This window comes from Trichosurus vulpecula, chromosome 8 (assembly GCF_011100635.1).
Source record: "Trichosurus vulpecula isolate mTriVul1 chromosome 8, mTriVul1.pri, whole genome shotgun sequence".
NCBI lineage: Eukaryota > Metazoa > Chordata > Mammalia > Diprotodontia > Phalangeridae > Trichosurus > Trichosurus vulpecula.
This window is the reverse complement of record NC_050580.1, coordinates 252,252,695-252,268,341: the sequence shown is the minus strand read 5'-3', so window position 1 is coordinate 252,268,341 and position 15,647 is coordinate 252,252,695. Positions and strand designations below refer to the sequence as shown.

The following is a 15,647-nucleotide window of genomic DNA, read 5'->3' as shown; positions in this document are numbered from 1 at the left end:
ATCTATCTGAATTCTTTTCCTCCGCCAGCATCTGTATTTCAGGCCGTTTCTTCTTGCTTAACTTTCAGGTGTTGTTGCTAGCTTTTTCTTTAATGTCTGTGCGCTGAATTCTTCATTGTTCTCTCTGTCTGGCTTCCTTTAATTCAGCCCACACCTTTTCAACTCCATATCCTGAGTCAAGTGTTTGAAAGCTGTTATTTAATGTTAATTAGAAGTTCTTTTTCCAGCAAGCATCAGTGCATAGAACATTCCTTCAAGCTCTGTGCTTACAGGCTCTGGCTTTTTGTACTTTCTGTACATTTAAAAAAAATCTGAGATAATTACCAATAAAGGTATATTATCTATATATTAAGGAAACCCTGCCCCCTCTCCCTCCTTACGTCCCATGCCTTCTTACTTTCCTCGTGGATTACAGTTTAGTCTAACAGCCGGGAGATAATTTCTTGACCAATGATAAAATACATATAGCATGTAGAATTGTTGGTGATTTTCCTTAGGATTGCCTGTAACATTTCAAACTCAGCTTTCTCTCTTGTTGAGTTGACTAGCCTAGTTTCCAGGGTTGTCCTTTATTCCCTACATTGCACTGAGAGACGGTCTCTCCCAAGGTGGGTTTATGACTGTGCTATTAATTTCTCTTATCTCTCTTTTTACTTTCACTTCTTCCTTTGCCATATACACTCCTAGCAGTGAATATGGTTATACGAAAGGCCAACCTGAAACATTTAGTGATCTGTCTTTTTTGTTCTCTCCTTTTTTTTTTCTGTATGCCCACTTGCTTTATCCCTGAGTCTCGTGTGAACTGCCACACACCTATTATTCCAGCTTTTTATTATGGGTTTGGATGAGATGGATGTCAGAGGGAGAATATGTGGAAAAACTTTGGAAAATCCCTGTTTTTGAAACTGTGAACGGCTTCACTTTGAAAGTCAGTTCTTCATAGGCTAAATCTTAATGCTTCTACAGGGATTCCTATTTCCCTTTTAAAATTTTACTGAAACTTCTATACTGTATTAATTGCTTTGCCCTGTTATGGTACCCATGCCTTATAAATTAGTGATGACATACACTAAAACACTGATTTAATGAACATATATAAAGTCATTGGCTGCAGAAAGCTTTGAGAGATCAGATCATCTAGGAGTACCTAGCCATTTATTGGGTTTCCTTTGAGCCATTTGGGTTATAGAATCTTAGATTTAGAGCTCCTCAGGACCTTAGACACCATAGAGTACAGCCATTTCATTTTATAGGTGAGGAAACTAAAGTTAAATTAAAGATTTGCCTAGGGTCACATAGAAAACAAGTGGTAGTGCTAGGATTTGAACTTAAGTCCTCTGATTCCAAATCCAGCATTCTTTCCCACTGAACCACATTGCAGCTAGACTGGCTTTAACCTATTCCTGATCTAGTGCTAGTAGCAAGATTTGCCTTAATTGTTCTTAAACTAAGGGGAATATCTTCTGTTTTTTAGGACCTATAAAAGAGATTCAGTATATTTTTCTGGTAACCATTCCAGTGTCTTACTCAGTTCAATAATACAAGAAATATTTATTGAGTACTTCTGTGGGCAGAGCACTTTATTTGACATTGTAGAGGCTGTAGCAAAGGATAAAACATAATCCTTACCCTTCTGGAGCTTTGTCTGATAGTTGTAGCTTCATGGTTAAGAAATTTTAATTTATATATGACTTTAATCTTCATGTTAAAGGTTAGAACCCTATTTCCTTTCTCTCTGTTCTCAGTGGAGAAATAAGTCATCAATATTGAATAAATACCCACTATATACAGACTACATATTGGTACAATAGAGTCCTAGAAGGGATCTCATGTGGAAGAAGGTTTGATTTTATTGTTCTCAGAGGGCAGAGGTAGGAACAGTGGATTGAAGTTTTTAGTAAGATGGATTTCAAATCAATATAACGAAAAAGGTCCTAACAGTCAGAGTTACCAAGCAGAGACTAGATGACCACTTCTTGGGGACATTATGGAAAGGATTCCCTTTCAGTTACAAATTGGAGTAGATGACTTTTGTGTTGTCATGATTCTGTGACATAAGCATCATGGCTTTTGCTGTCAAGGAGATTATGATCTTTTAATGAAGAGGAAACCAAGTGGGAAGTCCTTTTTATAAAGCACCATAAAGAGCACAAGTAAATATTATACAAACTGAGTAGAGGAGAAAATGAATCTTTTTTTAACTGAGTTTAGAAGGAAGTGAAGGCTGTGCATTAGTGAAGGTGAAGGTAGAGGGAGTAGTGCATATCTAGTCTTCATTATCTTTTATCTTCTCAACAGCCTGTTGATTCTGCATGTATCATATTGCTTTGGACCTAGAAGGGTCTTAGTACATGGAGGCTGAATGAGTGAATGGAAGTAAAAAAACAAAGAAGAGTAATAGCTGGCTAAAAGAACATTGGCAGGAGCAAATGGCACAATATATGAGTGGCTGGCCGTGTGGTAGAAGTCCTTGAAGATCATAGGAAAAAATTTGGTGTTAATTTTATAGACCATAAAGAGGTTTCCTAAGTAGGACAGTGATATCATGAAAATGTTGTATGAGAAAGACTTTTTACTAAATAGAAATTAGGAAAGATTAAAAATTGAGAGACCAACTGTATCCTTTGTAATCCATGTTTCACACTGGGCCTATCCTAGGATGATAGTTGTGGAAATAGAGATTAAAAGATGGAACCAAAAGGCATTGTATAGGAAGTCTCAAAAAGCTTTGTGTCATATTCCATAGAGTAAGAAGGGAGAATGGACAAGAAATTATTAGGCATATGGAAAACTGAGAGGAAATGGAGCCAGGGAGAGTAATGAAGAACATTGGGAAGTAGGACCTTCGTGATTGTACAGAACCATGAAGAGTATTTCTTTTTTGCACGAATGGAATGAAAAGTATTTATTAAGTGTTTACTATGTGCAAAGCATAGTATTAAGTGCTGGGGATACAAATAGAAGACTTAGTACCTGATTCCAAGGAGCTCACATACTAATTGGGTAAGACAACACATAAAGAAGGATTTAGTTTTGTGGTAGATGGAAATGCTAGGTGGTACACATGCTACAAAATTTCATGAAGATCCACGTGGACCTGTTCTGTCCTCAGAGACAAAAAGTCTTTTATCCTCCTTATAGGACTCCTAAGGCCCCCGACGATCTAGCTTTAGTTTGCCTTTTTGACTTGCTTTCGTAGCATTTCCTTTCATAGACTCTCCATTCCAGCTAACCCAAACTGTGTTCCACCCCCAGTCTTAGCTTCTCCCACTTCCACATGGAAGTACAGTTTATCCGCATATCAACAAATTACTTCATGTACATACCTACCTATTAAAATCTATCTCTTCAAAACTTTACTCCAGTGCTTCCTTTCCTGATTACCCCTGTTCAAATTGATCTCTCCTTTTGGGTCTGTCTGTTGTTTCTCTCACATTCTATTTTGCATCTTCCTTATTTGTGTATATGTCATAGCTTGCCTGTCAATTGTGTTCCTTATGGTCAGACACTATCTTTTTTCATCTCTGTAGCCGTCATTCCTGGAATAATGCTTTTGCATATTGTAGGCACTTAATAAATATTTACTCAGTTGAATTATGTTTCTATTCTCTAATCCACTAATCTTTTTTAATCTTTCTTTATAGGCTTTCTTTTCCAATCGTTTTAAGTTCTATGTACTGTTCATTCTTATATGATTTTCTCAACACTAGTAATTCTGTTCGATAAACATTTATTAAACAACATATTCAGAGCGTTGTGCTAAGTCCTGAGGGTGTACAGAGATGAAGAAGACATTATCACCATGCTCATGAAGCTTATAAACTTAGAGTGAATGAATGTGCCCCAGCACCAAATGTAATTTAATGTAACATATATCACAGAGAAAGAATCAGCATCAAAACTGAGTCCTTGATGGCGTTTATGTTAGCTGGTTTATATTACATGTAAAATTTTATAAATAAATGGAGTTAGACTTTTGTTGAATCTTTAAAGTTTTGTGAATTGGTTGGCTCAATAGAAATAGTGATTTTGACAAGATTATATTACTTTTAAGAGTCTTGAATAAATTAATTCATTTGGTGTTTTAATTTGACAACATCTAATATATTTATTGTGCTTTATCAATCTGAATGGTGTTTCTTTGCAAAGCTATCACCTATCATTTAGTATTCAACTGGCAGATTCTGGTCCTGGATTCCTGCTTTGGCCTTGTCATAAACTCTCCAACCTTGATGTGGCTCTTTGATTTCTTAGTGTCTGAAATCAACCTGATCATAATAGTCACCCCTGCCTGTCTCACAGGGATGCCATGAGAATAAATCCTGTGGGATCCCCAAGTTCTTCATCTATGAAGTAGGGATAATAATATTTTAAATATTGTAGTATGGTTGTCATAAGGTTCAAATGTAATTAGGTATGTAAATGTCAAGTTTGCCAATCTTGAAGTACTATAGAAATGCCAGTTGTTAGTACTGTAATAAATTGATAAAAGTAATAGTCACTGAAATGCTTAAAACTTAGCAAAGACAAGACACAGTATTGCCTGTTGTTATTCTTGGTTTGGTGGTTGCTCCCTGAAATAAATATTTTCCCCTTGTTTCTTCCTCTATCTTGCTACGTCAGATTACTGTTTTCTAAAGTAAAATTGGAGTCACTCTGTAGGGGTCCGGATGAGGCCCTCCTTACCTGCAAGCACATGTTACAAATATGGAAATCCTGCTACAACCTCACTAACCCCAGGTAAGAGACAAGAATATCCTCTTTTGCATTGTCTTTGCATAGTTTCCCAACGAACAGAATTCTTTCAAATTGGCATTTTAACCATTAACCATCCCTTTTTGAAAATGTTTTGCTTGACCTTTCTATGCTTGCTCCTTCAAAAAATCAGCTGCTCACGTAGAAGATACAGGAAGCATGGCTAGAAAGCAGTTGGTGGGGTTGGAAGATGTTTTAATGGACTGCAAGCTCAGCATGTTTTTTTTTTAACTGAGTTTCCCTGTCTCTCTCAGGCTAGAAGTATAGGAGTTACTCGTGGTTCCAGGAGCTTTAACCTGCTCCTCTGTCTCTGACCTAAGCAAGTTTGCCTGTCCTTAGGCAACTTAGTTTCCCTGGTCCTGCTGCCACTCCTGCCCTCCCGCTTCCATGGGCTCAACATTTTAGTGGTGAACTTAATGCAAACACCTGATCAGTTTGTAATTCCCAAGGTTAAGACATCCACCAGCCTCCCCTTAGGAAGGATTATAGGCTTGCAAGGATCCTAAAGGGTTTCAAGCTTGGTGTGATTCAACCGTGTGACATGGCAGCCAAAAAACCTAAATATCCAGAAAAGTGGTTCTGATGTACTGTGTCCTGATTGGGTCCCATCTACAGCAGGAAGGACTTTAGCAAAATGGAAGTCATCCAGCAGGTGGCAATCACAGTAGTAAGAGAAAGCCAGGCTGCATGAGGACTGATTGATTGATTGGTCAGCCAGGAGAAGAGAAAGTTTAGTAGTGCCATGATAGAGGTTATTAAGTGTTTTAAGGACTCTCATATGTAAAAGGGTTTAGACTTTCCTCTGGAAGACAGAAATAAAACCAAGGAGCAAAAATGCAGGACTGATTTCTGTTCCATCTAAGAACAACCTCGCCAACAATTAGAACTGTCCTGAGGTAGAATGAGCTTCTTGTGGGTGTGATGAATTTTCCATTCCTGAAAGTCTTCAAGTGGAGGCTAGATGATCACTCACTAGGGAGACAGGTATAGTGAGGATTGCTTTGGTGTACAGTATGGTAAACCCACTGAGCTTTGTATTTCAGTTTGCAGAGAATCTCGTAGTAGTCACTAACCTAAAAACGCACAGGCTTCTTATTTTCTGTATGATTTATCAAGCTCATTCAAATTTGATCTCTACTATAACCTTACAACCTTCCTCCCCCCCCCCCCCGCCCCACTGCAGTTTATTTTACTCCTTTCAAAGTCCTAATTATCTCTCATGGGTCACAGATAGATTTGTTAATAAGTATACTTCAGACATAGTAATAGAAAAGGTGCTGATCTGCATCGGAAGAGAAGGTTCCCCACAGGATGCTTGCTGTGCTGACGACATCACAGATTTAGTTAAAAAAAAATGAAGAACCACCAGGTCTTATATTCCTAGTGAGAAGAAAAATTTTGCCCCCATGTCTGAATTATTAAACCACTACTTATTACACCATGAGAAACAATTTGCCAAAATGGCATCTGTGAAGACTTTGGAGAATTCATTCAGCCTTACTGAGAGGAACTGAAAAGTTGGCAGAATTGCTTATTACCACATCATCTCTTGTCTGAATCTTAAAGAAATGTGTATCTGTTCTCTTGATTCAATCTTTCAATTTTTATTAAAGGCAGGATAACCATTTATTTCAGGAAGAAAACACATAGTCTTATGCATCTGTTTCTCTGTGTTTTAAAGGAATAGACTTCTTTGTTAAGTGTTTCTTACTTTTAAAGGAATAAATTCCTTTCATAAGTTTTTCTTGCCATGTCATCTTAACCATGACTGGGACAGGCCAGTCCTGGAGTTAATGGAATGTATGTGAAGCAAATATGGCTGTTGGAAGGAGACTTTTTTTTTTTGGAGACTTTCTTACCAAGAACCGTGAAGATACTTTGTGATTAAGGCTTTAGATATGTAATGTTAGCAGTTTAAGTCCACCAATCTACTGGCTGTGGAACTGGACTCAGTATAGGCCTACTGTTTTTCCCTGGCACATGTGGATGCTATGAGAATAATTTCATTCCAGGAAACAAAGTCCAATTTTTCTAAGGATGGGGACAAAATAATATATATTAATACCTCTCCACTGTGGTTACCAGAGGTTGGGAACCTGCAGCCTCGAGTCCACTTGTGGCCCTGTAGGTCCTCAAATGCTGCCCTTTGATTGAATCTAAACTTCCAGAACAAATCCCTGTAATACAAAGATTTATTCTGTAAAATTTGGACTCAATCAAAAGACCACAGCCAAGGACCTGTAAGACTACATGTGGTTCCCCACCCCTGGTAGACTATATTATAAATATCAGTGTACTACCTAAAATAAATTGTCCTCTTATCTTAGTGGAAGTTTGAGGCCAAACCCAAGTTTAGTTCCCTATTTTTCTCTTACTTATATCTCTTTTAAGAAGGATAAAATAAATCCACCACCTTTCTATTGCCAATTTTTACCCAGTCCTCCACACTTCTCCCACCTCCCCACATTTCCTCCCACTTAGCAACCAAGAATATTGAATGTAAGGAGAAAAAAAATAGCAAAAATTTAAGTTTAAAAAAACACTTGAAAAAAAGCTTCCACTGTGTCCATGTTTCCTGTCAGCTCATTGAAGTTAAGAGCAGAGATCAGTCTTCTTCCTGCACATAGCATTTGTTCCTTACAACACAGTAGACACTTGAGAAGTGCTCGTTGAATTGATTGCTTATTATTGTACCCCCACTCATCTCAGAGCTCGGGGAGAGGAGGGAAGGGGCTAGATTCGCAAGAATTATTCTGTTTGGTTTTTTGATCCTTAATTTTTTTTTCTTAGAATAGAAATTAATTCTTCAGGAGTGATATCATATCCCCCTTTACTACTCGTTAGTAAGATTAAGCCTTCTGAATATAATGAGAAACAAAGAAATTGTGTGCCAGGCCAATGTCCAATATTAGATCAGGTCTATATTATTGCTGTTCCCCAGATAATTGCTGTGATTACGGGGATCTGCCAGATAGCACAAGCAAGTGTCCTCAGCAGTGACCTTTTAGACAGGGAAGCATCACACAAGAGACTTAAGCAGGGATGGTATAGGGAGAAGGAAGAAAGGAAGGAATCTTGAGAGTTGGAAGTGACTTCAATGGCCATCTAAGTACTTGGTCCAAATCTCCGTATTTGATCCCTTTCCCTCTTAAAAAACACTGGTAAAGAACACTTTGTCTAGAAGTCTTTTGTTTTCTGTCCTCATCCTATCTCCCTTCGCATTTATTTCTGCCTATGGCAAGAAAGTGTTTCCCTCAGCTGTGGCTGATGATTTTACAGAGGGCCTCATGGGCAGTAAGGCAGTAGCCAAAATGGGCATAGATCTTAGCTCTCAAACCCTGACCCAGTGGTGTGCCAACTCCCATGTCACATCACACATTAGAAGGGAATTATGTTATGAACAGTGCCATTTAGTCCATCATTTTGAACAATTTGAAATAGCTTTTCAAATGTTGTGAGCAAAATGGTGGGTGGATTTTTTACCCCATGTGTTCATTGCCAAGGTGTTTGTCATTTTAAGAGAATTGTATTTTTTATTACCTTCAGGTCTGCTTACATTTAGGATAGAAATCTACAAACTGAAAATTGAAAAGCTCTCTTAGTTCTTACGCCAGAGTACATATTGACTTAATGATAGGCAATCAGGATAACATGAATTCTGACCTGCTTTTTTTTGTCATCAGGTTTTGGGCTTTTCAATAAGTTGGGTTTTAGGTATTTAAATATTAAGTAATACTATCAGTCACCTTAAAAAACTCAATCTCTACAAACAAATTTTTGAAAGGGTTGAGTTAAAGGAAAAGGATGATTGTGAACTCTGTTGTTATTCAGTCGTTTTAGTTGTCTGACTCTTCTTGACCCCACTTGGAGTTTTCTTGGCAAAGAGACTGGAGTGGTTTGCCATTTCCTTCTCCAGCTCATTTGCCAACCGAAGGCAAAACTGAGGCAAACAGGATTAAGTGACTAGTCCAGGGTCACACAGCTAGTAAGTGCCTAAGGCTGGATTTGAGTTCAGGAAGATGAGTCTTCCCAACTGCAGCCTGGTGCTTTATCCACTGTGCCACCTAGCTGTCCTGTGAGCTCTGTTGCCTTACAATCATCCTTGATTTTGAAAATGTTAATTGTGAAATGTTCTAAAATAGTCACGCTTAAGGCAGATATTTTTGTGCTTATTGTGCTTATAGCCTATAGTCCTGTCATACAATGTCTATTACATAATGCTGTTCAGTTCCTTCAGAGCCCATGGCACCATTGCAGGACTACAGTGGGAGGGTGGGAAATGGTAGACCAGCTCTAAAACTCCTTTCCCTCCTATTTCTCTGGCCCACATACAACTTGTGTACAGTAAATAAAGACTTCTGAGAGATCATTGGGGAAAGGTAGTTAATATCCTACAGAAATCATTGATTTATAAATAGCACCCAAAATTAAAACCAACAAAGACCTTGTCTGAGTTCTACAGAGATTTTAGTGAAGCTGGGTGAGAGATAATTAATTTCATGAAATGAGGCAAAGGAGGGTTTATGTTTTTGAAAATTGGCACCTTATTTCTGTTACTAAAACATTCAACTTTAATTACAGTCAACTATTTTCTGTTTCAGTGAGCAATAAGATGAGTGAGATGTATAGCTTAATGGCTGAAAAGATCACTGCATACTTCTGTAACACCCCCCCCCCCTGAAAAAAAAAACCCAAACAAACCCAGAACTATATTAAAATAATGCAGTGGACCAGTTTTTCCTTCCTTTTTCCTATCTTCTCTTGTAGGAGTTTCCCTGAGCAGTACAGGGTGGGAGCGCCCAAAGGCCCTAGGCATTTTCAGATTTAATGGACCTATCAGAATGATTCTGCTATACAGTATTCTCAGATGAGAAAATAGAAATTCAAACAGTTAATTTAGCTAGACTATGCAGGGGGAGAAGGTAGAAAGAATCCAGAGAAATTTGTATCTCAGTTAACCAGGATTATGAGTTGCCATGGTTGCCCTCACCTGATGGGTCATATGAAAGTCAAATCTTGAGTATTTATGAATCTGTATCATGTAAATGGAGAACTACAGATTGCATAAGACACCCAACATAATTCTTAATCAATCACAAAAGCCTGATTATTTTTAGAGAGAGAGAATTTTCAGTGGGGAAACAAAAGCATCTCTGTTTTCAATAGATAATTGTTGCTTTTGCACTTTTTTGAAAAGAAAATATGGAAGGTAGAGCAAGGGATGTAATGAATCCTGTTTCTCACTCCAGTCAGTTGACAGACAGGGGGAACGTGGATCCAGTATTTCTGCCAGAAATTAAAGTTTCTCCATTTAAGATGGTAGCTAATAGACCAAAATTCTGATGAATTCTGGTATCCAATAACCTCTGTAAAGGTGACAAGTGACAAAGGCATGTGTTACATACGGCCTGTGTCATTGCTTCCCTTCCTCTCCAAGTTCTTAAAAGTGAAGCACAGATTGATTGTCCTTTTGGGAAATCTAACTCTTAGTATCTGTAACATAAATGATAATAAAGTATAAGTACCTGGCTTTAAAGCATTCACTTGCATCACGCCTGTTTCACAGGGTTGTTCTGAAGATCAAATGAGATAATGTATTTACAGTACCTTATAAACCTGAAGGCGCTGTACGAATACTCGCTGCTACTACTAGTAGTCGTTGACTGTGGCAGGCATGAGCATCCCTGTTTGACCGCTGAAGAGAGAGAAGGTGACTTGTTCAAGGCTGCACAGCTAGTCACCGCCTGGTTGAGAATAAAATACTGTTTCTTCTGTATCCCAATTCCAAGTCCTTTTCAGAGGGCCACAAGGAGTAAGGAATCCTCACAGTTCTCTAATTTGGGAACTCTTCAATGCTCAAAGCATTTTAAATCTCTTTCCTTAGATCTGGTCAGCTACTTCTTTTTTCAATATAAAGAGATCATGTACTTCCCGTTATTAGATAACTGTGCAATAGTTTCATATAAAGTCTTCCAGAATATTTTAAAGGAGAAATGAGGGGGCTATGCCCTGAGGTTTCATTATTTATGGTGTTAAATATCTGTCCATTAACCAATGTTGAAAAAATGTTATATTAGTCCAAATGTAGGCCATCCATTTGGCCATACCCCTAAAATGTTTCATTTTAAGGGGAAAAATAAACACATATTGAAAAATAATACAAGTCAATTGTAGGTCTTAACTTGGTACATTTGAACCAGATTTAGGGCACAAATATATGTAATATACAAAATAACAGTGATGATCAGTAATATGATAATAATTTATACTTGTTTTAATCATGGACTTATTCTGAGGCAGTTATGTTATCAATCCTAAGTTATGGTAAATTAAGAGACAGGTTACAAAAAATATACTGTATGAAATAATATTTGTAGCTAATAAATCATCTATGCTCAAGAAAATTCCTTCCTGTTCCTTATGGAGATAATGAACTACTTTGTTATATAGAGAAATGGCTACTTACAAGCAATATTAAATATTATACACAAATCTGACAGTTGTACAAGGGAAGACATTTCCCTTTCTTGTAAAATTTTATAATCTTGTAACAAAAATTTTGATCTTCTGCTTTGATGCAAAAAGATTCAAACCCTTAGAAACAGATAGCATTGTTCCACTTTCATTTGGTTTGGACGTGCTTTGGTAGAGTATCAGAATATACAAAGAAAAAATAAAACAGGGTTGGGATTTTTTTTTGCTTTGTGTAAAAGATTCTGGAATAAGCATACACGTAGAAGTGGTAGTAGTTTTTGTTGTAATGATAGTAAAAAGAACTTAAAATTGTGTGCTTTAAATTCGCAGGGTGCTTTTTTCCTAACTACCTGGTGAGGTAGATAATAAAAACATTTTTATCCCCATTTTACAGCTGAGGAAGCTGAGACTCAGAAATGTTAAGTAACTTGCCCATAGTAGCATAGCGCCAGAAATCAGGCTTTCAATTCCGGTTGGTTGCCTGACTAAAATCCACCATTTTTTCTGCTTTACCATCCTACATATCCTATTCGTTGACTGGCCTAACTGCTTTCCACAGTAGATTAATTGCCCCTAAGACTAACAACTCTATGGTATTTAACTTGTGAGACAAAGGTATGGTGGATGGAACACTTGGGAGACAGGAGACGTAGGTGTTAGTCCCAACTCCTCCCCTCAGTTAGCTGTGTGAATTATTTGTTTGTCCTGGGCCGGATTTTTCTCTTTTGTAAACTGAGATAGTTGACCAAGACAAGCTCCAGGTTTCATTTCATCTCTAAAAGTTTATGATTCCATTCAGTTCACTGAGGATTTAGAGATAAATTGCTGGCCATTTTCCCATCAAGGCCCTGAACCACATGAGGACCCGAGTCCCAGGAACTCATCGACCTTGGATAAGCCATTCAGCCCCCTCTGCAGCTCAGGTTTTTTTTTTTTTTCTGCCAAATGAAGATTCATTTAGGTGGTCTTCATGTCAACCAAGTATGAGGATAGTTTTGAAAGTACTGGGCAAAGTAAAAAGAACAATGATGACACTGATGATGCTGCTTGTGCGACTTGGTCAGCCCTTCTTTGGGCATCAGATTCATGAGAGAGTTAGACCTGATGACTACTGACCATCCCTTGCAGCTCAACACTTTAGATCCGGTGATGATTATTTTTATAAAATGGAAGACCTGACAGGAGAAACTGAACAGCAGAATGCTTGTCCTCCTCAACCCCCACCTCCATTCTGTGGTGTAAAATGTAACAGTTCAGTCCTTTTTTATTGAATTTCTACTATATGTCAGGCCCTGTGTTCTGTGTTGGGAGTGCAAGCGTGAAAAATTAGACAGTTCCTGAACGCCAGGAATCTATAATCTAATGAAGGGCCTGGACATCAACACATACAACTATGATGTGATCAGCAAGAAGGAGCCATTCAATCAAAAGGTGTAAAAAATTTTGAAGAAGCAAAGCTCACCTTCAGCAGAGGGGAATATCAAAGGCTTGTTGGAGGAGCTGGTCTCTGAGTTAGGCCTTAAAAGCTGGAAATATTTTCAGCAGGCTGGAGGCTGGTGGAGGAAATAGAGTGGGGGTGGGGATAGCTATGGCGGCGTTTAAGTCTGGAGGATCTCCTGTTCACGTTTTCATTTTTGCCTCATATAAAGGCAGAAATGAGGGTGATTGAATTGCTTCTGTTTCATTGGGAACTGAAAGGAATCCCCTATTTGAGATTCCTCTATCCCTAAGCCATGAAGTGGGACTTCTCATCTTTTACTCTTTGGAAAGTGATGCCAGGCAAAGGACCACATAATTGATTATATCTCAAGAATCAGTATTTGACTTTCTTTTGTTCCAAATGACTGACGTTTCTAGCTGTGTTTTACAGTGATTCTGGACGTGGGAGCAGTCTCTTAGATAGAACCATTGCTGACAGACGACAGCTTAATACAATCACTTTACCAGACTTCAGCGATCCTGAGACAGGTGAGAATGAAAAACAAAGGGGAAATCTGGAGGCCCAAAGCGTTTAGGGTTCCATTCTGTGTCACATGGCGAAAAATGACCAGCACAATCGGGGCTAGACAAAAACATTTTTCATGTCAATGTATTTAGTTCTTAACTTGCATTTTCTTGAGCTTCTTTCACAATTGTTTGTATACATTTAGGGCATAACAGCCAGTACCTGCCCTAGCCAAATCTTGGGGAAAGTTCATATTGTCACTCCTTCCCTGAGAGCTAGAATTAACAACAAAAACATAAACGGGTCATGCTGTCACTTCCCCCTATCTCCTCCTGTCCTCCACCCCTCCACACCGGCAATCCCTCTCCCCTTTTCTGCCCTACCAATTGTTTTTCAGGTTTTTCTCTTATCACTCTCTTTTTAGACTTCACTCTTTAGTTTATAATTAATTGCTCCTGATGTAAAGATGTACAGATACCAAAGATGTCCCCATGTTGAGGATTTCAAGTTCCAGACTTCCAAATAAGCCCTCTCCAAACCAAATCCTGCACATGTTCATTAAGAGCTCCTCAGGGTGTCATCCTCTGTGCAAATACACCCTGTCATTTGGGTTTTCCACATTTGCCTAAGTACTGTGTAGTGTAAATATGCCTCTGTGATTTCATAAACCAAAAGCAAGTCACATTGAAAAACTACTGACTGTTCTGTGACAATTCGGAGACTCAGCAGACTCACAAAACAAAATGAAATTCACTCAGAATCTAGTCCTGAAATGGTTTGGTACGAAGGGACCACTTTCAAAACCTTATACTGCACTTCCCAGTTGATGGTCTCTTGTTAGGTTTAATCCCTAATTGTGCTTTACTTTGTATTTTGTGGGCTGGATATAGCACTTGTGCCCTTTTTTTTCCTTGTATTTAAGACACAGACTGTCGGGCTTTTATAAAGCAGCACGCTCTTTTCTGCCTGACAGAGCCCTTTAAAATACATCCTCACAAAGAGCAGTCATTCATGTAGAGTTCAAAGCTCATCAGCTCAGAAGGGTAAAGGCTCCTATTAGCCGTTGGCATGGTGATGGAGATGGTGGTACAGAGTGCTTAAGAGGCCTTGGACTTCATTCCAACAAGGTGCCGTTTAACCCAGACTGACACTTGGGTTGATTCATACAAAACTACATTGAAACTGCTTTGAGTTCAGTTTGTTAGCCTTTCTTTATCCTTACGCTGCAGCTCTTCCCTTCTTTCGCCTCCCCCCCCCAAACTGCACACACATTCCATATTAGTGGTCAGAGGTGTCAGCTCTAGAGTTTCTAGTGACAAAAATCTCTGGTTAAAAATGAATTGATACAAGTGAGGGGGAAAAGAAGGCTTAGGGAATCTGGCCTAAGTTCCTGTTGGCACTTGCAACCTAGCAAACAAGCTAATAAAGTGGCAGGAGCTTTTCTGTTGCCTGAATAAGCCAGTGGGGGTTTGTAGTGTTTGACTTGTAAATCCAGGGAGGTTGAATTTCAGAAGTATACTATCACACATGGTAAAAAATCTTCATTTTCTGGATATATAGTAGTTCTTTGTCTGGGGAACAAACCTTTGCCCCTTTCTTTGAAGCAAAAGCCTCAAGACTAAAGCATATGCCAACCTCCTTGATTTCCCATTGTTTTTCAGACCCTTTAGGGGCATTTTCTACCCCCTGTTCAGTATTATAAAGATACCTTGCAAGTGGGTTTAGGGCATGGGTAGGGGTGATGTGCTTATACTGGTATGACTCAGGGAGACTGAGTGCCTCACAATGTGAAAGGAATAGGCGTTTCATCATGATTAACTACTGCGTGGAACAACTCTGTCATAGCAGAGAAAAGGGAAGGAATTGGGACTCATTACAGCACCTGCAGTGGTTTAGACAGAACTGAAACAGCTGCTTCTGCTCCTCTTCTCTCTCCTCTTCTCCAGCTCCCCATGAGGAGATTCATGCTAAATTCAAGACACTTTTCCTTCCGGCCCATGTCAGAGGCCAGCAGCCAAGATGGTTACATACTTGAAGGATTAGTTGTCCTTGGGGTCCTAAAAACCTCTCCAAATGCTGCACCACATTAAAAACAGATCATCCTTTCCTTTAAAAAAAAACTGCTTTTAGAAAGGAAGTTTAGATGTCTGTTTTGTTACTGCTCTTCCTTTTGTTCTGATGGCATTTTTCTCCAGATAAATCAGTACTTTCCCAATTCATTTCAAACCTTGAGTGCTTTGCTAACTCAGTGAAGTGTTCCCAGTTGACTTTTAACGAGTTTACTTGTGTTATAGCAATGTCTTCATCGTGGCACAAACTTTTTCTCTTCTCTTTAGATGCATTTTATTCATTTATCTGGCTTTCAGCAGATACAACATTTATTAGGTTTTTAGAACTTGGGGACTCTTACATCATAGGCAGAAACATTCAGAGAGCATCTGATGTGATTTTGTTGGTAATCCGGCCACAATGT

At 38.6% G+C, this 15,647-nt stretch overlaps 1 protein-coding gene across 4 annotated transcripts in view; it reads left to right on the top strand.

The window, feature by feature from the left end:
* The window catches only part of TTC7B (tetratricopeptide repeat domain 7B), a 333,472-nt gene that overhangs the window by 213,883 nt on the left and 103,942 nt on the right, over positions 1–15,647 (top strand). For all 4 annotated transcript variants that reach the window (XM_036735890.1, XM_036735889.1, XM_036735888.1 and 1 more), the window contains 2 exons: positions 4,624–4,740; positions 13,100–13,197. In XM_036735890.1, coding sequence (XP_036591785.1) covers positions 4,624–4,740; positions 13,100–13,197 — 215 coding nt within the window. The remainder of the gene's footprint in view (positions 1–4,623; positions 4,741–13,099; positions 13,198–15,647) is intronic.